Raw genomic sequence first — 27814 nt, forward strand, 5'->3', positions numbered from 1 at the left:
GGTACCGAAATATTACAGAGTTGCAAGTAAACATTGCTACATGGAATATATATTATTTACTTACCTATTCAATGAAGATCACTGATGACGAAAATATGAAATGAAACTGTAATATGAAACGAAAACTGTAGAAAGCGTAGGGCATAGAAACGCAACAAATCCTGACGTCACTTTTTACTGGCGAGAATGGGAACACTTCTCCAGTCAGTAAGATGACGTCACTCTAGTAATATTATTTTACTGACTGGCAAAGGGACTATGGGAAGACAGCCTAGCAATATAGGAGTATTACATATATGGGAAACTATGCATCGTTCTCTTTCTATTCGTCTATCGCAGCCACTCACGCGTCAGCCTACTGCTGACGCGCTCTATTCTTATATCTCTATGGTCTCTAGTGTCGACTTGTGTCATCAATTGGAAAGCACCCATTAATAATCTGCTTTAAGGCGATGCTAAATCAGCTGATTTATCATGATTCTATTTGAAAAGAATGATCCGAATTGGCTTTACGGATTGCAAAATCCTTTTACAGAATAAAAGTATGCACGAAAAACTATACTGGAAACCTTAATTTCACTAGAAAATTAAAAATTCACTTTTTCTGGCAAAGTAGGATTACGTTCAATATCTGTTTTTACCGATGCTCTACAACGCCATCTATTTCAAGACGGCGGTCGACGGCGCAACTACTTCTAAACGCAATTTCGGCTCTGTTGACGTTCCGATCCTCGCATAGATCGTGATTTCTATTTGAAAAGAAATATTTTTTTCTACGCATTTAATCTTGGTTCGGCAAACTTAGGATTGTTCGTATATAGAAGTTATTCCAATACTGCAAGACGTTCATTTGCAATCTGCGATCTCTAAAACTTTTATATTAAGTGAATGTTAACCTCAAGTGACAGTTGTACATACGTTGTCAGAAAAAGTGAATTTTTTTTTCCGATTTTCTATTGAAATTAGGGTTTCCAGTATAGTTTTCCGTGCGTACTTTTATTCTGTACAAGGATTTTGCAATCCGTAAAGCCAATTCGGATCATTCTTTTCAAATAGAATCATGATAAAACAGGACGACTTTAGCATCGCCTTAAGGGGATGCTGGAGTGACGGCCGAACTTGATCGAGGTCGACAACACGTCCTTTTTAACGTTTTCGTTCCTGTCGAACCTCTTCGCAGTAGTTTCATAGAATAAAAATTCCTTCTCCACGATAAAAATATCCGAGCTAATGTACCTGGCCCTGGTGTATATTGTGTCCAAAGCTGGAAAAAGTATGAAATTACAGATTTCTTTATCCACTTAACCTCAATATGGCGACCAACGCTGAAGATAAAAATGGATAAAGAAATCTGTAATTTCATACTTTTTCCAGCTTTGGACACAATATACACCAGGGCCAGGTACATTAGCTCGGATATTTTAATCGTGGAGAAGGAATTTTTATTCTGTGAAACTACTGCGAAGAGGTTAGAGGAACAAAAACGTCAAAAACGCTTGTTTTATCGATAATACAGGCAGGTCCAGCATCGCCTTAACCTGCTTCGATCTTGGAGAAATCATAGACATAGTATAGATAGACCGAGCATTTCCATATGCTAGACAAGGATATCGATGGCTGGCACGTACGAGAAGGAGGGAACACAATTAGATTTTTCGTTCTCTCTCTAACAGGAGAAAGTGGGGGAAACGTTAGTGGGGATCAGTGTTGCCAGACGTACGACTATAGTCGTACCTGTACGACTATTTCGTTTTTTGTACGACATACGACTGCAAAGGGTGTCGTACGCCGTTTTGTACTACTATTTAATCTTTTACTACTATTTGTACTATTATTCAATACATCTATGCAATATTTTTAGAAAAAAATAAACCTTGGTTACATTTTACCTATTAAGTGTAATTAGTGTAGGAATTATAGTAAACTCAGCCAATCAAACACTGCCATTAACTTAGTAAGTTTGTCTAATTGATTCCTACACTAGTAACATTCCAAAAGAGACGTATGGTACGTTTCCACTGAGCGCGTCACATGACGCGTTGTCGAAGAAGAGAAAGAGAGGGATTGTGTATATATATATATTAACTTCTCTCTTTTTCTTTTTCACGACGCGTGACGCGCTCAGTGGAAACGTACCATAACTATTCAGCGATTAAACAGCAAACAAATTTGATTGGTTCTTATCTTTGCATCCAACAAATCACATTTCTTGTTGAAAAGTGCGTTTTATTTGGCGCTAAATATATTTAAATGCTTTCAATATGCTTTCCGTATCTATATAGACAAAGAAAAACTAAAAAATATAATAGACAATAAAAATTCATATAAGAAAGAATTTTAATGACAAGACTAAGAATTAAAGAGATAACGACGAAATTCAAAATTTAACAATATCGATTTCAAATGATATAACGGATAATAAAACAATTGCATTGCGCAGTTTACGACATGTCATTATATAGACAGCCAGTTCAGTTACACATATACGCAACAAAAGCCAGTCACATAGAGTGCAATAATAAACATAAGAGTACAATTTATAGACATAAGTGTTTATAAATTTATAGACATAATTAGTGTTTATAAATTTTAGAAACATAATGGAGGTTAGTTATTTTTAATGAACGATTTCTTCTAATTGAGTTAATAAACATATGGATTTATAATGGTTGTAAGCTGTAAATGTAACCCAGACAACATAAATTTACTAGAGATTGATTTAAAGAACTAAATAAAGATTTTAATTAATATTATAGATAGAATTCAGTGATAGTAATGATGCAGATGAAACTTTATCAGCATATGATTCATCTGTAGAAAAGGAAAGGTATGATATATTTGAATTTATATTAAAATATTTAATTCCTTATTCTCTGTGTCTCTCTCTTGTTCTCTCTCAATGAGCAGAATGTTTATAAAATTGACGGCATATGTAAGAACTTTATGATATTTTTCAGAGTTTTTTTTAATAAATATCTTAAGATGTGTCTTAAAAAATTCTTAAAGATATCTTGAAGTTGTTTCCAATTTTAGACATTTTGTTCATTGGGCTATTTCATTTATTATGCATAGTCCTTTAAGAATAGATTATAAAAATGTAATATTATTTTACAAAATTCTTGAATTACTAAATGTGGATTTAATTACAGTGCATCAAAAAATGGGAAAAAACGATTAAAAACAAAACATCGAAAGCAAAAATTTACAAATAAATGGCTTTCTCAACCAGAATTCAGTGCTTGGTTAAAACGCGACCAAAGTAATGAATATAGAGCAAAGTGTATGTATTGCCATTGCTCACTGAATTCAGATATAATTGTTCTTAAGCGACATGGGAAAAGTGTGAGACATAAAGAGAAAATGCAAGCTGCAACTGTGAAACAGCAATCTATTTCATGTTTTACTAGGAAAATTCAATCTGCAAGTAAGGCTATTATGTCAACTGAAATAAAATTGGTTGGATTTTTAATGGAACATAATCTGCCTTTTCGATTGGCTGATCATTTAACAGATTTGTTAAAAGATATTTGCCATGATCATCCTGTAATAGGAAATATTAATATGAAAAGAACAAAAGCAACTAGTATTGCAGTAAACGTTATCGGTGCTTCCCATAAAGAGAAATTAGCTCAGATATTAAGAAATAATAAATTTAGTCTTCTTACAGACGAATCAACTGATATATCTTGCATTAAAACCGCTTGTGTTGTAGTGAGATTTAATAATACTAATTCAAAAAAAATTGTCAGTGAATTTTGGGAATTATATAAAATTTTTGATTCAACCAATGCCAACGAAGGTGCAACAGCAGAAAATTTATTTAAAGGCATAATACAGTCTCTTGATAATTATTCAATACCTCTTTCAAATATGATAGGATTTGCCGCAGATGGATGTAGTACAATGATGGGTCAATATAATTCTGTAGCTAGTAGATTGAGAGAAAAATGTCCTAATATTTTTATTTTAAAGTGCGTATGTCATTCCGCACATTTATGTGCAAGTGAAGCTTGCAAAAGTCTTCCACGATCACTTGAAGATTTAGCAAGAAATATATACAATTTTTTTAAATTAAGTGCAAAAAGACAATGTCAGTTTCGTCAATTTCAAGAATTTGTTAATGTGGCACCACATAAGATGTTACATCCATCTCAAACACGTTGGCTATCTTTAATAATGGTCGTGGAGCGCATTATTGAACAATGGGAAGCTTTAAGATTATTTTTCACCGATAGATGGTTAAGTGAACGATTGCAGGCAGCAGAACAAATTTTTAAAGAACTTAATAATCCATTAACAAAATTATATTTTTTCTTCCTTGAGTGGATCTTACCAAAGTTTACGGATTTCAATCGTTTTTTTCAAACTGATGCAGTAGTTATTACTGAATTACATGACAAAATAATAAATCTGTATCAAGAAATTCTTCTATGCTACATGAAGAGAGATTACGTAATGAAAACTCCACTTTCTGATATTAATCCTTACAAGGAAGATGAATGTATTCCAAATTCACAAATATATGTTGGCATTAAAGTATTTCAAGTCATGAATGATGAAAATGAAATTATAAACAAAAAAGAGAAGGAGGAATTTTTGTGGAGGTGCAAGGAATTTCTGAAGGTTTTATTTATTATTATGTATAACGAATGTTATGTATTTACTTCCATTTGTGTTATTTATGTATATGTATAATTATGTTTAGATATCAGCACGTCAAATATCAAAACGATATGATATGCAAAACTCTGTTTTGCAAAAACTTAGGGCACTGAAGCCAAAAAACGCGTTGTCTTTGTCCTATCGTGATACAACTCCATCACTTTTTAATCTAATGAACACAATTCCGAGAATTGTGAATTACAATAGTTGTACTATGCAAAAAATAGATGATCAATGGCGCCGTCTCCCATTGTTTGCTGCTACGTTCTCGAAAGATATCCAAGAAGTCGATGTCGATATATTTTGGAACGAAGTTTCGAATAAAAAAGGTGCTGCAGAAAAGTCCGAATTTGATGAATTAGCAAGATTTGCTCTTGATGCTCTATGCCTACCACATTCGAATGCAGATTGCGAACGAATTTTTAGTCGGGTAATGTTTTTGAATATAAAAATATATTATTTGAAATGTGTAGTATAAATATATTGTTCTTAATTACTAAATTTAAATGTAAAACAACTGTACAGGTAAATTTAATTAAAACGAAGTACAGAAATAAGTTAAAAATAGAAACAGTGAACGGCTCTATATTAGCAACAGAGTGTGTAAAGCGACAATGCGCAGAAGAAGAAAAGTCAAACTGCGTAACATTTAAGCCAACAGAAAAAATGTTTGAAAGAATGACGGCAAACGTGTTATATCCAAAACAGAAGAAACGAAACGAAATAGAAGAGGACAGCAGTAGCGATACAGAAATAATTTTGTAATTGTATTTTATATTCTATAATTCCAGAAGCATACGAAGAATAAATGCACATAATAATAATATATATTTTCCGCCATATACAAACGAATTTCCTGCTAAAGTAGGTGGGGGGCAAAAAAAAAAGGTAAAATGTATGTACCACTATTCGTACTACTATTCACACCTTCGGTACGACATTAATACGACTATTTCTTTCAGTTGGTACTACACTTCGTTCCCTATCGTCTGGCAACACTGGTGGGGATATAACCACACCTAACCTTTACTCTTTTTCGTAGGTTGTACAGCGATAATTAAGAAAGCTAAAATATAGGAAGCAGAAATTTGTAAAACAAAAATGAATTGCTGTATTTGCAAGAAATCATACAACCCACTTGTGCAACGATCGTTTCATAGGTAATCATACTTTACATCTAATTGTAAACGTAACAATATAATTAGATAAATTATATCAAGCTTTTGCTTCTTTTTTATATTCTTTAAACATTTCTCAGCATAAATGAATAATATATGTGTAATGTATATGTTTATAGTTTACCAAAAAATGAAGAAAGAAGAAAGAAATGGATAGATATAATTGATTATACTGTCAGTAAAACTGCAAGGGTTTGCAGCGATCATTTCACAGATTAAAAGTGATTATAATACTCATAATATCAAGTCAAAATCAAGGAGATTAAAGAATACAGCAAATCCCTCTCATAGACAACACAAAAGGTTACATTTTGTAATAAAAAGTGTTAATAGATTAAAACTATATTAAAATATTTTAATTAACATGCATGTATGTATGACATGTATGTACAATTTTGTAGTGAAACCGTAGACGAAATAATAGAAATTGAACAATTAAATGAAAATGATTCCAATAATAACAATAACAATGATGTTGAACCAGTATTCGTGAACAGTAAGATAGATAACAAAAGGTAAGACATCCAAAAATAATACAATTATAAGTGTTATCATATGTAGTATGCCTTGTAAATATTGTAAATACATTTTTTCTTTCAGAAAACTATTATCATACCAGACAGACAGATATACAAAAAAGAAAATTATTGTAAAAACTTTTAGTCTTAGTACAATATGCTTCACAGAAGCAGATTTTTGTAAGAAAGAAAAATGGACTGGATTTTTAAAATATGTTCATTACAATAGGCAGGAACATGCAAATTGGATGAAAAAATATAGACGGTCACAAAATAGACAACTAACAATGAAAATTATGTTGCAGCATTTAAAAAAGAAGAATTTATTATCAGCTAATGCTATTGATGATCTCGAGGTAAATGTTTATTATGCTTATGAGTATATATGATAGATTTTTTATGATAATAAATATTAATTAATGCTAAGAAAGTAAATATTCATCATTCTTGAATTATATAAATCTTTAATAAGAATATACATCTAATACAATATATGTATATATACCTGTTAAATTTTGTGAAATAGAAATATGTACACACACAATATAAAATATAAATATATACATACAATATATATAAACTTTACTATAGGTTTTAACTCTGCATAAAGCTGTGTAATTAAAAAGCAAGTTATATAATTAATATAGTTGTATAATAATATCTAATGTTAATGTTAAAGTTTACTACGATATGACTGAATTTCATAAAGTTTATATTACTATAAAGTAATTCTTAGATATGCGATTTATCGAATTTACGTAATTTATGTGTTTTGTTATTAAGAAAATCTATGTATGTGTGTATATATATAATAGAAAAGGGAAGTATTGCAACTCTGTCAAAATAGTTTCCAAAAAAAAGAAATGTATACAAAGTAATATACATATGTGTATATAATATATATGTGTAATAATTTATATATAGAAAATCTGTAATTATTAGAAGTTTTCTTTGCTAAAATCAAACTATTTCTCTACATTTAAATGTCTAATGCAATAAGCGCAAAGAAAACTTCCACAATTGCAAAATATACATTTATTAATTAATACTAACAATACTAGATATATACTAACATCTATGTAGAAAGATTTCAAGATTTCATTTTAATATCTACTTTTTTAAATACTTTTTGTAATATTTTTTTTGAAAATATTTTTTCTAGAACTTAACGTCCTCTCCTATAGCAGAGATAGTAAAAATAATGTTAAATAAGAAGCGAAACAAAAAATTTCCACGAAGTCTGAGAACTTTTGCATCATCGCTTCATTTTCATTTTCCAGCAGCCTATTCCTATGTCCGAAAAACATTTTTTAAATGTCTTCCCCATCCATCAATTCTGAGAAAGTGGATGCGAAGTGTTAATTGTAATTCAGGAATATCTGATAAAGCAATACAAAATGTACTCTGTAAGATGCAAATTGCACAAGAAAACAATAAAAAGCTCATATTTAATTTAACCCTAGATGAAATGAGCATTAAAAGACATATTGATTGGGATGGAAAAGATTCGCATGGGTTTATTAATACAGGTATACATACATTAATGATAACATACCGCTTGCGACTCAAGCTCTTTTTCATGCTAGTTTGTATAAATAGTCATTTTAAAGTTCCGATTGCATATTATCTTATTAAATCATTAAATGGTCGTGAAAAAGCTGATTTAATGAGTAATATTTTATGTGTCCTTCATAAATACACTATTGATGTAGTAAGTATAACATTTGACGGAGCCTCTTCAAACATTGCTATGTGCGAAACATTAGGTGCACAATTGAAACAGAAACAGGTAGAAAAGCTTGTCCCATACTTTACGCATCCCGCTGATAAATCTAAACTTATTCGTATATTCTATGACGCATGTCATATGATAAAACTTATTAAAAATGCTTTTAAGAAAGGAGATGTCACAGATAAAAATGGTAACACAATAAACTGGAAATTTATTACAAAATTGGTCGAATTGCAAGAATTCGAGGGATTGCATACTGCTAATAAAATAACACAAAGACATGTAGACTTTTCAAATAAAAAAATGAAAGTAAATTTAACAGTACAAGTGTTAAGTAATTCAGTAAGTGATGCAACTGCAAAATTTTGCAAATCTTTTAATGATATGTTTGATTTAATGAATTCATGCTCTTTATATAATAAGACAGAAACAAAACGTGCTATAACAAAAGATAATCTACTTATTATAAAGAATAAAATAAAAACATTTATTTTATACATTAATTCTCTAACGATAGCAAATATTCCTGTACTTGAATGTAGTCGTAAAATTGCATTTATTGGTTGATGAGGGCTTTTCTCTCGCTAAGAAGAAGATCACGTGATTAGTTTGATGCTCGTATCGAGCATTGAGCGTCAGCTATGAGTGCATGAAAATACAGCCTAATTGATTGTTGGGAAATAGAAAAGAGTGTCCTTTAAAAACTTGGCAGCATTTGAGAGCACTGTATCCACATTTATACGAAATAGCTTTAAAATATTTAGTCATTGTTGGTACCTCCGTGCCATGTGAAAGACTATTCAGTAAAGCCAGCAATATCATTACTGAGAAACGCAATCGGTTAAAAGGAAAACGGGTTTCTAAAATTATATTTTTAAGTTCATTAAATAAGGAATATTGGTGATCGCACTGATCGCAGCAAAAAAGATTGGCTAATGCAAAAATTGATTTCATTTTTAATTAGTTGCAGAGTGCAGCAGCAATTTTTTTGTTTTGATTGAAAAATGTTTTTATTACAAATTTTAAAAAATATATAATATATACATATATGTATAAATATATATAAATATAAAAAATATATATATATAAATATAATATATAATTTGAATTATTTTAAACTTTTCCTGATTTTTCTAGTCTCCTTTACTTTCCAAAATTTTCCTCGTTTTTCCAAAAAGCGATAATTATACATTAATATGTAGAAAAGAGTAAAAAATTCTTATACGATTTTTTTAGAATCGATTCTTTTCCAAGTCAATAAATCGATTCTGAAAACTATTCTTAAAAGAAAAGAGAATCGATTTTTAAAATTGATTTTTTCAAATTTTCCCATAACTAGTCGCAGCCACATTGATTTTTAGTTCGATGCTTCATAGACACTTTGTAGAGGCGCTGAAAAAACGGGTAAAAAAATACAATAGGAATTTTCTGGCCCTGATGAACACGTCCTAAGAATTGATCAATCATAGTCGATTATTCTTTCTTGTCATTCGATGTGATTCGTCAATTCTTACAGATTATGGAAAAGGTTAACAGATTCCGATCTAGTGTAAACCAATCCTAATGCATGGTCTACAATGGACAGTAGCAGAGGTGCGTTCCGAATGAACGTTCGGACGACAACTTTTTGTCCAAAACCGTTCCGTTTACCAAGATGTGACATCATAACCGCGTTCTGTTTTACAATTTCCAAACGCCCGGACGACAACTTTTCATCGTGCTCGAGTCTCCGACGAGAAACGTCTCGCATGCGCAGAACGACTAGAATAATGTAATAAAGCGTGATGATGAAATATATGTAGAAGTGTGTTGTAGGTTAAATTAGGTTTATAATGTTTATATTCCATCAATTTTATATATTTAAATATATATACCAAAAATATATATTAAAAGTTTTGTATTTTTAGGTCAACTTGTTGGATACAACCTAACCTAACGCAAAAATATTTCAGAATTGTTCCGTTTCACGAATCAATCTCGGTATGTGACACTTCGTCTGGATGAACACTCCGGTATACAGAACGCACCCCAGTAGTTGATTAAGAAGTAGGTGTAGAAATCGACCAATCAAATAGTTAATTATTCTTCTCACATTCAACTAATGTGAATTGATCGATTTCTACTCTTTATAATCAACTACTGCTGTTATCCGTTGTAGACCATGTATAAGGGAAGCAAGGGAGCGTTTACCTCGGATCTATAAATCATATGGACAAATCATAATTAATTATTCTCCTCGAATTCGACCGTAATTCATTGATTTCTTATGGCTTAAAGCTTAAAACGCATATTGTAGATCCGGGGTTAGATCTGTTCTACAATACAGTCGCAAGCCGTAAACCATAAGAAATTAATCAATCATAGTTAAATATGAAAAGAATAATCGATCATGATTGACTAAATTCTTATACGGCTTACGGCTTGCAACTCTATTATAGAACAAGCTACTCTAAGGTAATCTCTAAAAATTTACTAATTATAGTTAAGTATCTCGACTGTATCCCCTCTCATTCGATTGTAAGAGGGAAAATACGACGAGACAAATATAATTTGTTTCATTCTAACTTAGGTCTGTTCTTTTTGATTAAACTTTTGCACCAGTTCATCTTTCTTCCTTTTAGGTATAGTTTCATGAGCTCAAACTGGCTGTTTCAGTGACAAAAAGGATCATGTGATCCAAATTGACGCTTGATATTCATCAATTTTGATCATGTGATCTTTTTTGTCGCTGAAATAGCCAGTTTGAGCAGCTCATGAAACTCGAGACGCTTCCATTGTGTTTTCCTTGCCGTATTGCCTTCGCTTACTCCAGAGGCAGCAGACCTATTCTAGGGACCCTCAAGTAAGGGATCAGACAACATCGTGAAAGGTGCGGTGCCGCCATTAGTTTTGTGCTTGAATATCCAGCAACAATTTCGAGACGATAAGAGAGATTTTTTAAATTATTTTTTATCTATTTCATTACTTTTATTAGTAATCATTTACTTAGGATAAGATTAAGTTTGCGTTAAGTTTTCATTATTTTTTTATTTATTTTATCACTTTTGTTATTAATCATTTACTTAAGAAAAGATTAAGTTTGTAAGGTTTATATTTTTATTTTGTGTGTATTACAGCATATTTTAGCAATATTAATTATACATTTAGAATAATTAAATAATAATTTCTAAGTAAGTTTCAGTGTAATAAAAATGGTTTGGAAGTGTTGTGTACTAGGGTGCACATGAGAAAGTGATATTCCATCGCATAAGCTGCCGACAAATTATACAAAAGTATGTGACTGGTTACAAGCCATTCAACGAAGTGATATGATTAGTGAGTAAAATGATTTATTTTGTAATATATATTTCGTTATTCGTAACTTATATGACATGGAATAATTATATATATTTTAAATTAAAAAATTAAAAAATATTTTTTGTTACAGATGCAACAAAAGAAGCATTAGCCAAATTAAGAATTTGCTCAATGCATTTTTCAGATGACCTGGTATTATCTTATACAAAGACGCGTCGACTTAAAGATAATGCGATACCTGTATTGTATTTACCACTAGAGAAAGATGCCGATATTAATTCTCTCTAACATAGATTTACCAGAGAAAGATACCGATATTAATTCTCTCTAATATAGATTTATCAGAGAAAGATACCGATATTAATTCTAACATAAACTTACCAGAGAAAGATACCGATATTAATTCTAATATAGATTTACCAGTGCAAATAAAAAATGTTGAGAGCAATTCTGATTTGACAACAGCAGAAGATGAACGAAAAGAATACAAAGAAAGAAAGTGGAAAAGAAATAATGAAACTTCATATAGTGATCACCTGCGCAAAAGATTGAGGCAACTGAGAAAAAGATAAAAAAAAAAGAAGGCAATTATTTGACAGCATTGTGATATTATGAAGAAAAAAGAAAAAAAATCTATGGGAGAAAGCTTGCTTAAGTATCTTTGTCGTACAGGAAACCTTTTTGGAAATGATCATGACAAATTTTAATCGTTTACTGGAGGTAATTTTAAAAAAATGTATTGAAATTGAAATTAATTATGTACAAGAAAATACAGCTGCAAAATTTTCCGTTTTATATAATAAAATATTGAACTCTTATAGTATCTATATGCTGTAAAATAAATACTTATTTTACAAGATTATCTTAATTTTTATTAAATTGTTAAAATAAAAGAGATATTTCAATACATTTTTTACGCATTATGTTTTTATATTCATTAGATGAACTATATTACTAATATTTGCACGCGTTATTAATATTGCTCATATTAGTATGCTGTTCTAGTATTCGAAACATTAGAATTTTGGATTCATTGGTTATTGCCGAATCCAAAATTCTGATTTTTCAAATACTGATTGTGAGTACAACTTAGTAGATACGTGTGTTTGTCTTTACTACTTTATTATTTATAAATAACAAAAACATTAAGTAACAATGATGAAATATAAGTTATTGGCGTTATTGCTAATACTAACAATTAGTAGTAATTAATAAGAATACATTTTTTGTTTATAAGAATTAGTATGATTGTGATAACCGCAATATTGGCATATCTTATAAAACTACTATGTGGCTGTTAAGATATGTCCATCTTATGGGCCTTCTACAATAAGCCATAAGTCACAAATCATAAGTCATAAACTAGAAATGGACCAATCACAGTCGTCAATTTTTAGTTACTTACTTCCGATTTATGACTTATGGCTTATTGTAGAAAGCCCATTACGAATGTCACAATCACTACGTCTGGTTTAGCACCGAGACACTACCGTGTCTCCAGATCAATTGTATTGATGGGCGAAAATTATCATTATTTCTAGTTGTGGCAACCGTAGTGTTTTTTGTTGTTATATTTAACCTTTTTATTGAATAAGGCTTATGTTAGTACAGAACAATGCACAGCAGATAAGTACAAAGACAACAGTTATTACACATAAAGCGGGGAGCACAGACTTTTGCATAACGCATAAAGCATGTGCATAAGGAATTTCATTGGTCCATTTTCTTATGCATGAGTCAATGGACCAATCAAATTCTTTATGTATATGGTTTATGCGTTATGTATATGGTTTATTGCATTATGCAAAAGTGTGTGTTGGGGCTCTTAGACAGTTTTTTGAATAATACTTATAAGGAACATGAAATGAGTAATAATGAGAAAGCATAACATAGGGTACGGTCAATGCGATCCTACAAATGTGTTGAAGCATTTTTTAATTGGCCAATTTGTAAAATTCTTTTTTTTGATTGGTCTATTAAACGCTCCAAATCATTTGTAGCTAGACTTTGACCACAGCCATAGAGATAAAAGAAAGGTTAGACAATATAGGCACAGTATAGGTAAGTACAGTAGTTTCACTCTCCAAAATTTATGGGTGCGCGAATCGCACAACTTTTATCCCATGGTCTCGATGTCACGTATGGATACTGTGTGTCACTGTGGTGTCGATGTGTGCAGTGAAAACAAAGGCCTCGCACAACCAACAACATGGCTGACTGTAGGACACATAGATCAAAGGTACCGACACGGAGTGAAACTACTGTACTTACTTATACTGTGATATAGGTACGTTAAAATAAAAAGGAACTAAAAAGAACTAGGTAAGATTGAAGCGCCATCTCACTATGTCAACATAATTAACATCACATGTAAATTGTTTTTCATAACATTTAATGAAATCATTGAAAATGTAGTTCTATCTATAAAAATACATACAACTATCTATAAACAATACAGATTTTTCAACTGAAATGGTATTAGCGCGCAAACGTATTAATTAATATAATAAAATTTATATTCTGTTGTAAGGGTCTGCGCACAATAGGAGAAATATTAGGAACAGATATTAAATATAAAAATGTTAACCTATCAGAACTGTGTACTGTGGAATGTGCGCTTTCTGACAGGTTAAAACATAGCTTGTATTTGTGTTTTACTCTTGATTTTAGTTAGTCTCCCTGAGATTGCGCTCTTTTTCAGCTCTCTCTCTCTCTCTCTTTCTCTCTCGAAGGAAGATTATTTCCTCATGCTTGCACTAAATTCTATAATCGTCTGTTTATTGTAGGTGGATGGATTACATGTTTTATATCGTTTTCGAATTTAAATTTCTTTACCTTTTTGTAAATTTTTTAATTTTTAATTGTTTTTCTATAAAAAATGTCTGTTGACATTGAAAGAGACAAGGACCATTCTTGTGGTATTAATAAACAAATTGATTCGTTCGCAGAATTCGAAAAATTAAATGGTGTTCAGGTTTTTACTACTAACGAAGGATAGGATAGGAGATTCCTTCGTAAATACATCGCAAGAAGAAAGTAGTTTGAATGAATATATTCAGCCTAATTGTTTGCTATTACAGCTATAGCCACGTATGACGTCTTCTTAACGTAATCACTTGTATTTCGGAGTCCAGATTCGATATGTTACAGCTGTAAAATTAATATTTCTTCATTACAAGAGTTAAATTTGATAGAAAGAATAATATTGAAAATATCAAGAATAATTAATTGTTTATAGAGATAAAAAAGCATACATTCGTCATTTGTATAGATCAATTTCAATAGAACGGAATCTCAAAGTATCATACGATATAATTCTATAAACAAATTTTCTTTCACAATAATATTTTGTCTGTAATATTATGAAATAAAAAATTTAACATGTAAAATTATATATATATTATAATTAATAAATATTTAACATAAAAAAAGATTCTGAAGCTTACCGAATGTGGAATTAACTTTTCTGGCGGCAAATGCATCACGAATAAGTCTAAAGTTTGAATAGCGCTTGTTAAAACAGAGAGAGAGAGAGAGAGAGAGGAGAGAGAGATGGTAGGTTATGAGGATGGAATCTCCACGTTATCTTGGAGATAAACAGCAATACAAGCCTTTAAAATCTTTCTTGAATAATGACAACGGTATACATGTTCAAGTTGTTGCGTGGAAATAAAATATTGATCGTATTGAGCACCATTTAAAAAAGAATTTTTAAGTATTTTAATTTTGTTTATGTTCAATGTACAATATAATGCAATACATGTTTCACTCTGCAAAAATAAACAACTTTCAAGGTAGAATAACTTTATTAAAACTCATCATACCAAGATCTTTAATAAAGCATTTTGCAGCTTGAAACCCAATTAATTGAATCGTATATTATATCGGATCGAAAGTATTATGTCTCGTAAGAATAGTAAAAGAAAGGTTACAGTTGTCGTAAATAAGAATAGTCCGAAAGTAATGACAGGTAATTTTCGATATTTTTAAAATTCTTTTTATACCTTTTATTTTATCTTGTCTTGTACTTGTATTTTACTCTTGCTTTTTAGTCTCCCTGAGATTGCGCTCTTTTCCAGCGCTCTCTCTCTCTCTCTCTCTCTCTCTCTCTCTCTCTCTCTCTCTCTCTCATCTCTCTCCAAGAAAGATTTTTCCCTAATACTTGTACTAGATTCTATATTCATCTGTTTTCTGTAAGTCAATGTATTACATGTTTTATATCGTTTTTGAATTTAAATTTGTTTATCTTTCTGTAAATTTTTTAATTTTTAATTATTTCTAGAAAAAATGCCTAATGATATTGGTACAAAAAAGGAACATGATCATTCTTATGGTGTTAATAAACAAATTGATCCGTTCACAGAATTTGAAAAATTAAATGGTGTTGTTGAGATTTTAACTACTAATAAAAGATTTGATAATATTCAAATGTACGACAGAACTATGTAAGTATTATTAATGTCTTTAATTCAATACCAAATTTGATTTAAACCTGTTATAAAAGGTTACAGGGAAATGTTTTTCCAAATCGTACTTCCTTTAAATTGATTATGAATGAAAAATAAGTTTGAAGTTTGTTTTCACATATCCAACTAAAACTACAAAATATTATATTTTTAAAAATATATTCCTGACAAATAATGACAAAACATAACAAGTAATAAAACCAACCGATGGTAAAAAGTAGTAAGAAGTAAGAAATAGGTAATTAACTTAGTTAAGTATGGCAAGATACTCTCGTTTAAATTTTCACAAAACAATTCGAGAGCATAGAACATACGGCTGACAACATGCAGTTCTTTCTCCTTTTGTTTATTGTACAAGCATATTTGACTAAAATACTCAAATCATACGGGCAATAACTCGGATGAGTACTGTGAAATCTCTGGTTGCAGATGTTCGAAGTATTGCCTTAAAGTGTAAAGTGCGACATTGCGCATAATGAGTGAAGGATAGGAGATTCCTTCGTAAATACATCGCAAGAAGAAAGTAGTTTGAATGAATATATTCAGCCTAATTGTTTGCTATTACAGCTATAGCCACGTATGACGTCTTCTTAACGTAATCACTTGTATTTCGGAGTCCAGATTCGATATGTTACAGCTGTAAAATTAATATTTCTTCATTACAAGAGTTAAATTTGATAGAAAGAATAATATTGAAAATATCAAGAATAATTAATTGTTTATAGAGATAAAAAAGCATACATTCGTCATTTGTATAGATCAATTTCAATAGAACGGAATCTCAAAGTATCATACGATATAATTCTATAAACAAATTTTCTTTCACAATAATATTTTGTCTGTAATATTATGAAATAAAAAATTTAACATGTAAAATTATATATATATTATAATTAATAAATATTTAACATAAAAAAAGATTCTGAAGCTTACCGAATGTGGAATTAACTTTTCTGGCGGCAAATGCATCACGAATAAGTCTAAAGTTTGAATAGCGCTTGTTAAAACAGTATTTTCATTATCTACATTTGTACAATCATTGTCTTCCTCTGGCTTACTCATCATATGACTCTGAATAACATATCTGGAAATCACAAGATTATTAAGTTGTCCTGTTAATGACTAATGAAATATTTATTAAGATCTCTTACCAACGATAGATTCCACTAATTTGTGCTTTACAAGAGCTTTTTTCTTTAATCTTGCCAGTTAACTAATAAAAATAATCATCTTTTCACGAGTCTGTCTGTAGATTTATTAGTAATGATCGTAAAGCACATATGGACAAGATGTTTTACATGGGGAGATATTACAACATGTTCTCACATAATTCGTCAAATAATTCAAAACTTTGGACAGCAAAAGTATTGTGTTCAGCTTTGACAAAAGCTTAAATTGTGGCCATCATTAACGACATGATTGTAGTATAAGTATACAGTGGCTGGAATAATATGTTTATCAAAAACAATATTTTATAATAATCAATTTTGGGATAATAAGTGACTCCGTGTAAAAGAGATCAATTCATAATTAACATAACCCGAGTTAGATCCCAACTTTCACCCCGTATTATACAGTTAACAAGAGGTTTTCTGAAAAATTTAAGTTAATTTTAATTTTTAGAGAAACGATTTAAGAGTTAAAAAAGATTTTATTTTAAATAAAACTGCATGAATTAATAATTCTAATTCGTATCAGGAATGGATATATATTACATATATATAAATAATTTAAATAATATATATAAACAGAAATGATTGTCAATACTGAGTAATGTATATATAAAATATTAAAAGCGGCAGAATTTCTTAAGCTCTGAAGATAGTTCAATATTTGAAGAAGCGTACGAGAGATCTATTCGAAACATCGTCATTTAGACCTGTCTGTTGGCGACGTTTATATGGATATTCCTCGCTGTCTGAGGGCTTATTTTATCGTCCTTCCTGACAATACCTGAGAGAGGACATGACAGTCTACTTCTTCTTAATTTATTGGCCAGGCAGCCACAACAGGCTGAAACCTCGCTGCTGAGGTCTGCGAAACGTGGGTGATACAATGTCCGCGAAAATGGCGTTGTTTGACCGCTCTCCGGGCTTCTTCTTCTTGTATTATTGGTTAGGCCGCCAAAACAGGCAGAAACTAGGCCACTGAGGTCCGCGAAAATGGATGATGTAATGCCCGTGAAAATGGCGTTGCTCGAGTCTCGACCGGTCTCTGAACGTCTGCATCTATCGATCTACGACGTCGTCACGCCGCCGCAATAACGCGCGCCATAAGAGCCCAGGTCGTCGAATAGTGCAAGCGACGAACAATCGAGACGAGCTCAATTCGCGAACACGTATCTATGCGATGAAATGCACGGTCAAAGTCGGCAACACTTTTAAAAGTATACAATGAAGAGCACCCGAACCGAAACGCGTCCATAACGGTCGGGTGGTTCGTCGGATCGGAATCTTATATATGATCTATGGATTGGAACTACCATGGTGGAAATATATAAGGTGAAAGGCCGATATTTCATGTGTCGTACAAGAAGGCTTCTCAAGCCTGTTTATTAGCTGTAAAACAGAGAGATTCTCGGATCTCTCTGTCCTATAACCAATTAACGTGTTTGAAAAGTTTGTCGATCGATACAATATCGGGCAAACAATGCGCATAATGATTGCTGCTTAAAATTTTAACCAATCAAATTTGCCCAATGATGTAACGCGCTAATTTTAAATGTAATAAGTTACTTGGAAATAAAAACACCGTATTTATATTAAAAACTATTCATACTTTTTAATATAACGTTAAAAATTGCAATTTTGAAATAATAAATAACAATTAAGAAATAATGTAATGTTAAGAAAATAAACAAATATATATAACTGAAATAAATAAATAAAATACACATCTAAAGTAAACAAGTAACAAGTATCAAAATTAATGTTACAAATATGTTTTAATTTCTTTTCTTTTTTCTTCTTTTTTTTTACTATTAATCATTGTTATCATCTTATTTTTTTGTTTTCATCTGATGTATGTTCTTGTAAGAAATTGACCAATCATGGTCGATTATTCGTCTCACATTCGACCGTGATTGGTCAATTTCTTACTCTTACAGTCTCATCCGCTACTACTATTGCAATTATAGATTATGCATAAGAAGAAGAAAGTCACTAACAAACAGGTCTGAAAGCGATTGTTGATGGGTGCGTTCAGCAGAAAAAGCAGCTTTGCAACTGTTGTAAAATTCTTTAATATGATTGGCTTATACATTGCTATTACTGCTGATGAACCTCCTATATCATGGTTCCCATTTCCTTTTGTTGCAGGTGTTTCTTGTAGACTTAAACGCTTATTGAAAAATCTTAATGTTAATATGGCCTTTTTTAGCCTTAATAAGTTGAATTGTTGTATAAAGGCACAGAAAGATAGATTGGGCAGGATGTCGAAAAAGAATGTGGTATATAAAATCCATTGTAAGGATTGTGATGCCACATATGTTGGTCAGACGAAGCGGACATTGAACACTCGGATTAAGGAGCATAGGAATGATATTAGAAAGACCAGTGGCAATTTCTCAGTTGTCTCAGAACATAGAATTAAATTTGATCACGATTTTGTTTGGAACGATGTAGAGATTTTAGACAATGAAAGATTTTCATATAAAAGACAAATAGCAGAAATGTTACATATAAATTTACAAAATCACAGCTTGAATTTACAATCAGACACTGAATTTTTGCACCATTCTTATGTTTCCTTACTTAATAAATTTCGGTGAATTTTATTTTGAATTTGTGACGTATTATGACTTCGATTTATCCGTGTGATCTCTGTTATCTGATTGGAAGAATTATATCGATTCCTGTATCGTTGGTTACACGCATGCGCTTATAACTGTATGTATACGATTTTATTGAATATTTGTGTTTATCGAGGTTATTGCGAGATAAATCGATACATCGTTGCTCCTCTTAGAGTTGTTCCGTTTACAATTATTACATTCAAATCTTGACCACCACAATGTTATCTTCGGATTTTTATCTCTTGACTATTTTTATATTAATTAGTTGTGGTTCCGATGATGGTTTATTATTATTTTAATACAACTTTATCTTGTAATCATGGATTTGTCGGTGAGTGTTCATTTTCATCTTTCTTCAATCATTGTCATTAATTTTTAATTTTTACTTAGATTTACGTCTAGTCGTTTGCACATGACCTACCAACCATGTGGATTTGATTGTTTGACGTTGAGAGTGACCACTTTCTTACTGATCCATGCCTTTTTTGTGAATTTACTACTGAAGATGGCCCAGATGTTAGGCCGAAACGTATAGTATTTTATATTTGATATTTTTTGATTGTTAACAAATATATATATTTTTTTTTTATAATTTCGCATTAATAACAGCGAGTTTACTCTCATTAGCCTATTTATTTTTTGTATTTGAAATTTTCGAGAGTCGATTTTTATATTTAATTTTTTATTCTTATATTAGGTAGAAAATGTTCCTTACAGTTTATACATATACTATTCTTTCAATTCCAAAGGCTATGAAAATCTCACTCTGACTCAAAGGCGTCATAACTTTGTCCATAGTTCAACAAGAACTGTCATAAAATACGCATTTGGACTTTTAAAGGGACGATGGCGATGCCTGCTAAAATTGAGACTCAAACGTATTAACAGAGCTACAAACTTTATTTTAGCATGCTGTGTACTTCATAATTTCTGATTCCTACGTAATGATGATGTTATTCAAGACATGATAAATGATGATAGACAGATGCGACAGCAAAATTTAAGGAGATATCATGATGCAGCAAATGCAGATATTGCTATACAGAAGAGGGACCGCATTACCACCTTGTTATAGCTTGAAATTTATTTTTTTTATGTGTTACAGTGGATACAAAATAAACTCACTTTAAAGAATTATATAATACATGGAATTTATTACTTTTCTTACATTCTTTTCAAAATCAATATCGTTTCATAAATATTTCAAAATAAACATTTAACACTTATATTTATATTTGAAAATCGATAGGACAGCCAGGATATTAGCACCGAGCATAAACAGATATATTAGACTTCTATATATCTGTTTCTTCTTATATATAGTAATATATACTTCTATATAGTAATTAAATATTAACGGCACCCTGACAATAAATAAATAAAAAATACTAATACTGCATCTAACTAATCGAAAACGCTATAATAGTATAAACTAAAGACCCGTTTTATATATGGCATTACGAACTAAGGGCAATTTGTTAACAGTCTTGAGAAGTGCCACATATTCTGACATATAATAAAATTTTAAAAAATTAACAGTAATCAAACATAAAACATCTCTAATATCATGTGATGATATTAATTAATAACTGACGAATATATTTCTAAAACTAAAATAAAAATTATTGCTGCTTCATAAGAAATGGTAATTAAAATCATAAGATATATTTCTCAGGCTGCATTCTATATGAAATAATCATTACTTCATCACAACCAATTATTTCTAATAATTATCCTTTGGTTGGATTAAAGATAAATCACATATCAGAGGGAATATGTATTAAAAATATAAATATGGAATTATATGTAAACTAAACTGAAAAACAATGTCAAACATCAAACGTAGTGTGAATCTCTCGTTACTTGTCAAATAGTTTAGAGAGAATTTCCAACATTTGTTTTTTTGATTCTTTTTCTTGGTTCATTTTTTTAAGTAAGAAGCTGCAAGATTTTCATTCTGCGTTTTTCTCTCTTCTGAATCCTGTTTTAAAAAATCCAGTAAGGCACTGTTGTCAACTTTTCGTTTCTTGGCCTTGGTAGTATTTTGCACTTTTAGAAAAGGGGTTACTTTCTTCTGATTGAAAATCAATTCTTTCGCATCATCGTCAGACAAAGGCTCGTCAGAATCCTTGGCGCTGCAACTAAATTCTTGAGGACATTTACTGCTTTTTAAAAAACTATCTGATACTGATGGCGATGAGGCCTGATCAGACAAGTCTGACATTGTGTCCATTAAATTAACTGGGGTCTCCTTAGCAGAATCCTTAATAATATATGTTTCGTACCTCAGTTCTTGGGTACATTCCGTTTCACGCATGATGCATTTATCTTTGTTGTTCGCCGAATATTAAAGAAGGATAAGTGATGCATTATGCGCATCCTGCATGAAACGGAATGCATCCAAGAACTTTGTGAACTGTCTCTTTCTACAAATCAAATCAAATCGAATTTAATCTTGAATATTTTATGAAGCTATTGTTTAACAGCAGGAACATTTTGCTGACGAAATGTGGGAGAATATTTCAATTTTTGGAAAAACAAAATTAAAACAAATTGCTGTTCCTATTCTTTTCAACAAGCAACTGCTTTTAAGAAATGGTAAATATAATAAACATCTTTATAAATAAATACTGTTTTTGAAGAATATTAATAATATATGCTCATAAAATATTAATAAAAATTGTTTCGTTCTAGTCACTGACAAAGTATTTACTGAAAGCATTCTAAAAGTGAATAAAAAATCTTTACATTCATCTACAGATATTTTCAGTAAGTATTAATACTAGGATTATTCACACAATGCATGATCGAAAGTTTATTTTAAATTAACTCTGTGTGTTTGTTTCATAAATCAGATGCTGCAGATGCTGCGCAAACAGAGTGTAGTAGAATAGGAGAAGATATGTTTACACAAGTATTAATGAAACAGCCAGGTATTTTATTAAGAACTTTAATTTATACATAAATAAGCCGCAGTTAACTTGACATCGCTAACAAACAAAAGCAGCAGATATTGTCAAATCTCGTGAAATTTCGAATGCCAATTTTGACCTTGAGTGGAACATTTTGAAAGAGCAGTATGAAAATAAACGGGTCATCGTCCAAACACATTAAGGCAATATTAGGTCTTCTGACAATGTTTAAAGAAAATGCCAACGATCTTCGGTAACTGACGAATGGTGTATCGACACACATACATGCGCTATCGGCACTTGAATGCCGATAAATGGGATCCCAAATAACAATATGTTATCCAAAAGGTTTCTAAAAGATATCTTATTTCTGAATCTGATAACTTAGAGAAACTTCTTAAAGATCACATAAAGATAACTGAATGTTATCTAATGCGTCGTTTTTTGAGAACAGAAAGATGTCACAAAAATGATATATAAAAGATTTCTTAAATTGGACATCTTTATGATTAACATATATATTCATATTTATGATGTCTTAAAGAAATCTGTTATATGTTAATATATAGATTTCTTTAAAAAGAGAGTTTACAGGTTATGTTTACAGGTTTGAATTAATTAATCTTGCCGTTCACTTCATCAGGGCGAGGAATGCACTGATACGTATCTATTAGCGATTTCGGCTGGGAAAATAAGTGTGCACTGGTGCATATTAAAACCGTTGTACACTGTTAATCTACCACCGCGGCAGTACACGGATATAACATATGCACGAACATGTACATTGTACACGGACTTAACATGCACCAGTGTACACTAGTGCATCCCACCCGAAATTGCTACAAGTATCACTGCACTCCTCGCCCTGATGAAGTGAATGGCAAGATTATGAATTCACAGAACGTTGGCGCGATAATCTACAAACATTCTGGCATCTCTGAAACAGAATCTTTCCTAATAAGTAACATCAAATGAATTTCTCATAAAAGATATCATAATTATGTCTCGTTTCTGAACTGTCAAAAATCATACAACATATTGATATCTTTTATGAGAAAACAAACTAATATCATTTAGCATGACATCATAAAGATAACAATTTCAAGACATCTCTCAAATCGGATATCTTAAAGAGTTCTCTTGGTAGATTCTCTAATAAATGATTATTATGAGATATCGTTTAGACATTATTTTAAAGATAACTAAATGTTCTCTTGAAAAAGTTCTCTTAAAGTTTTCATTCTGACAAGCATGCTGTCTGGGATGCCTTATTGTTTTACATTTTGAGTAACTCAAAATTAGATATGGATATTTCGCGAGTGACATGCATCTTTACAAGGCTCCAAATTGCTCACGCTCAAGGAATTTATCGACTTTCTCGGGCATCGCGGTCAAATATTGAAAGAGTCGCTCAGAAAAATCCATTGTCGCTTCGATACTCGCTCACAATCATAATTTAGCGTTAAGCGTCTTGCATGTGACTGCCGTTGAGAGGGGCAAATGCAATTATTGTGGCTACTCATATTTAATATATTTTTGCAAAGAAAATTTGTCGTTGTTAATTGATCAACGAATTTCAGTAGCTTGCGATAAAAAAAACTATGTTTCAATTGCTTGCGTGTATATCGAGCTATGCAGCTGCCAACTGTTCATTCGACGGTTGCAGAACATGCAATTGGCTAAAGCACTTTGCTTGATATTTCGTGAAATGGGAGGGAGAACGGTGACGTGGGCGACGATACTCGCGCGTCGGTCGGATATAAAAATATATTTCTATATCTGGAATCAATACAGCAGCGTTCGTTTCGAATCAAATACGCACGAGTCAAAATATGTTCGCGACTGAATTCGTTCGCGACTGAGATTGAATGTGTAGTAATCAATCAAATCACCAGGAAGATTTCGGCTGTCACTATGGATCGACGTACCTCTAAATTACCTTCCAGAATCAAATTAGCAGATCCTCGATTTAACATGGCGTCAGACATCGACATGCTCATTGGCGCCGAATTATTTTGGCAATTATTATGCGTGAGACAGATACATGCGTACTTTAAACATCTCACCATTCAGAAAACGCGTCTGGGCTGGGTGTTAGCCGATCGCGTGGACGACGATTCATCGCATCAGGCAATAGAATGTGCCTTCCAACAAGCGACACGGTGCGACACAGTGATCATCTCATCTTTGTTTAACATTGGCGAACAACAAGGACGTACTGATACACTGTGTCACACCGTGTCATGTGTGTCGTTTGTTGGAAGGCACTCAGAGTCAAGCTGGAAACACAATAGGCACAGGCAACAGGAAATAACCATCCAATCAGAGCTCTGGGATATAATATCGAACTTATACCTCACAGCTTTGATTGGACGGCTCGTTATTCTCTGTTGTATGCGCTTATTGTGTTTCCAGTGTTACGCGCTTTCTACGCATTTGTCAGTAATTTACAATTGCACGAGCAGGTCAATTGTTTTTGGCTGATCAAGGAAATGTGACCGGAGCTTTGAACAATTACACAAGGGATGAACAGGATGCGAGGCTCATTTTTTAGACAATGTATCGATGGATAGGCACGGCAGATATATTGTGAAATTGTCGGTTAAAGAAGATGTGTTTCGCCTACTTGGTGACTTACGTGACGTGGCGATAAAGCGTTTCTTTTAGTCTTGAGAGGCATCTCATTCGCGATGCGGGTTTACGAGAATTGTATTCTCAATTAATACACTCTTACAAGGGGAGGGCGCGAGGTGTTACTCACCGATTTTAAAAAGACAATGGATTTAATGCGACCGGTATATACGGAACTGTAAACTTTAAACCGGTTTTTCTCGAAAACGGCTGAGAGTTGGGTCGTATCCCTTTGCCAAAGTACTCTATTATTAGATCTACTATTACTATCTACTATTACTAGAGTACTTTAACATACATAAGCTTTTTTAAAATCGGTGAGTAACACCTCGTGCCCTCCCCTTGTTAGTCTTGCATCGTATAGTACCTCTAAATTCGAGGTACAAATTTTGAAATGAAAATGTCATTTCGAATTACATACTAATAGGAAGTTTTTTTTTTCTACAATAATAAGAGGTATTTTTCTCGATATATGGTAGCTCGAGGTACGAAATTCACAAGGTAATAATGAATAAACGCTTCGATTGGAAGTATAATCATTGTTATCGAACTCGCGGTACTTTTCTTTTGGAGGTACAAGGCTTCTCATGCGTATTCCTCGACGCACAGTGGTCTGTCTAATCGCAAGTTTCGTAGCACGAAAAAATTATAAATTTCTCGTTAACGCTTTTATATATATCATTTATTGTTAATTTTAGATCTTATCTCTCTCAAAATATAAAAACTATTAATTATTGCATATGATAAGTTAACATATATATATATATATATATATATATATTAGATAAATAATAACGGCGATATTAAACAATAATATAAATAATTTGTAATATAAAACGATTATTAATAATAAATAAGCATGTAATAAAAAAAATTCTATAGTAACTATTACAGTTTATTAATAATAAATAATAAAAAAGTGATATAGCAACAGTTATAAAATAACATATATTCGGTCTCCCCTACTCCTAAAAATTATAATAACTTTACAAAAAATATATAAACTAACACAAAACTATTCAAGTTTGGTTGACGACTCATGAATTAATACAAATAAAATTACTTTTCGTACGATCAAACATATTAATCGTACGAAAAGCAAATTTATAAACGTCATCGAAATAAAGGTTGCTTAACTTTGTAATATATGTATATTTTTAATTTATTCGCAAATTATAATCAGCGGTCGATTCACATTACCTGTCATATTTGTTTTAATTTATATATTAATTTATAATAACTTTTTACAAACCGCACATGTGCGCATTTTATTTTTACAATACAAATTCCTTGATAACAAATGATGAGATTTAATTTAAATTTAACATCTGCAAACGTCTGCAATTTTTTGTCGGACTCTGAAAAATTTAATATTATAAACATTCAACAATTAATTTATAATTGCAGTAATCAATATTAAATTTAGCACCAAATATAAAAAAACTATAAGGAAATAACCTAACTAAGAGTCAATTCGGTAAAATCATAAATAACAACATATTTTATGTAAAAAGTCATGATTAATAACGCGTCGTCGAAGCCGTCGCGATGCGACAATATGTTAATGGTCAGGAGCATAAACAAAATTACCTTACTATATGCGCCATTGTAAATTAATATTATCGACGAAAATTTATAGTTTTTAATATTTTGAAATGTTTACAATAATTTAAATCAAAGTAGTAAAATTAAATTCTTTTTATTTTGGACTTTTTTCGCGCTACTGATTTAGACCACTGTGCAACAGTGTAAATGTACCGCCACAGAACGTATTGTACCGCCAGCATTTGTTATTTCGTTAACAGATGACAATCGATACGCAATAGCGCGACCGCGCTATTATGTACCATTTAATTTACAGACAACAGGTCAACCAAATCGAACACGAACTAACTGTATTAACTGTAACTTGTATTGTACGTACTTACTTACGATGAACATAAATATATGAATAAGCTTACAAATATTGATATTCGAGGAGTACTTATACATTTACACATATATATGTATATACACATTGTGCAATTTATATATACATATGTATATATCTATTAAAGGGGATCGAAAAAAAATTTTTGTATGTGAGTTACCTATTATAGGTTTTTCCCGTGAACTAAGTGAATTTCAATTACTTCCTATTAAAAAAGTTCTCCAACATTATGAATTTATGTTGTCAGAAAAAAATAATAAGTAATAAGGATCCATCGATTACCCTCCAAAAGTTAGCTATGAACCTCAATATGATTTGGATAAAATTTCATCAAAATTGATTAATATCTTCAGGTTGTTCCTCGACTCACACATTCCGACACGTCGTAGAACACGTGCTTCTTCCGTGAACTCAGTGTATTGTCACAAAAAACTGTTGACACTATAGCGTCAATCACATATCTAAACAATACTTGTCGAACGCGTTAATGACTTTCTCCCGAAATATCGGGCAGTCGTAATTGTGCTTTATCAAGAGATTCACCGCTTCGAGCATTCTTTAGAGAGCTCGCTCTTTTCACCATCGACTCGAATTGGATTCCGAGCCGACCTCGCGTGCTCGTAATTTAGCGAATATGACTTTTAACATGTCATCATCACAATCACAAGTAATAAGTGTAGAATGTGAGTTACCTA

General features: G+C 31.4%; 1 protein-coding gene and 3 long non-coding RNA genes across 5 annotated transcripts; 3 read left to right on the forward strand and 1 right to left on the reverse strand.

Annotated features, from left to right (window-relative positions):
- The first annotated feature begins 5712 nt into the window (after positions 1-5712).
- On the forward strand, positions 5713-6276 carry LOC108775772 (uncharacterized). Its single transcript, XR_001940762.1, has 3 exons — positions 5713-5822; positions 5960-6143; positions 6242-6276. It is a non-coding gene; the product is annotated as an uncharacterized LOC108775772 (long non-coding RNA).
- Positions 6277-9758: 3482 nt separating this feature from the next.
- On the forward strand, positions 9759-10325 carry LOC108775773 (uncharacterized). 2 transcript variants are annotated; one of them, XR_001940763.1, is made up of 3 exons: positions 9759-9915; positions 9998-10136; positions 10249-10325. It is a non-coding gene; the product is annotated as an uncharacterized LOC108775773 (long non-coding RNA). The 2 variants fall into 2 exon arrangements; XR_001940764.1 differs by having other exon boundaries at positions 9759-9901.
- Positions 10326-11238: 913 nt separating this feature from the next.
- LOC108775775 (uncharacterized) lies at positions 11239-22825 on the forward strand. Its single transcript, XM_018542225.1, has 5 exons — positions 11239-11405; positions 11518-12107; positions 22133-22244; positions 22341-22415; positions 22502-22825. Exons 2-5 carry the CDS (start codon positions 12075-12077, stop codon positions 22609-22611), a joined length of 330 nt encoding a protein of 109 aa, XP_018397727.1. The 5' UTR covers positions 11239-11405; positions 11518-12074; the 3' UTR covers positions 22612-22825.
- LOC108775776 (uncharacterized) lies at positions 16247-18570 on the reverse strand. The gene is made up of 4 exons (XR_001940765.1): positions 17807-18570; positions 17005-17294; positions 16787-16937; positions 16247-16490 (listed from the first exon to the last, which is right to left on the reverse strand). It is a non-coding gene; the product is annotated as an uncharacterized LOC108775776 (long non-coding RNA).
- Positions 22826-27814: the final 4989 nt, after the last annotated feature.

This window comes from Cyphomyrmex costatus, unplaced genomic scaffold, assembly GCF_001594065.2.
Source record: "Cyphomyrmex costatus isolate MS0001 unplaced genomic scaffold, Ccosl1.0 scaffold316, whole genome shotgun sequence".
Lineage (NCBI taxonomy): Eukaryota > Metazoa > Arthropoda > Insecta > Hymenoptera > Formicidae > Cyphomyrmex > Cyphomyrmex costatus.

Bases quoted from the DNA above. Each gene is read 5' to 3' on its own strand.
- LOC108775775 (XM_018542225.1), top strand. From the start codon at position 12,075: ATGATCATGACAAATTTTAATCGTTTACTGGAG. The intron at 12,108-22,132 runs GTAATTTTAAAA...ATTGTTTAACAG, and splicing joins ATTTTAATCGTTTACTGGAG to CAGGAACATTTTGCTGACGA. The intron at 22,245-22,340 runs GTAAATATAATA...GTTTCGTTCTAG, and splicing joins GCAACTGCTTTTAAGAAATG to TCACTGACAAAGTATTTACT.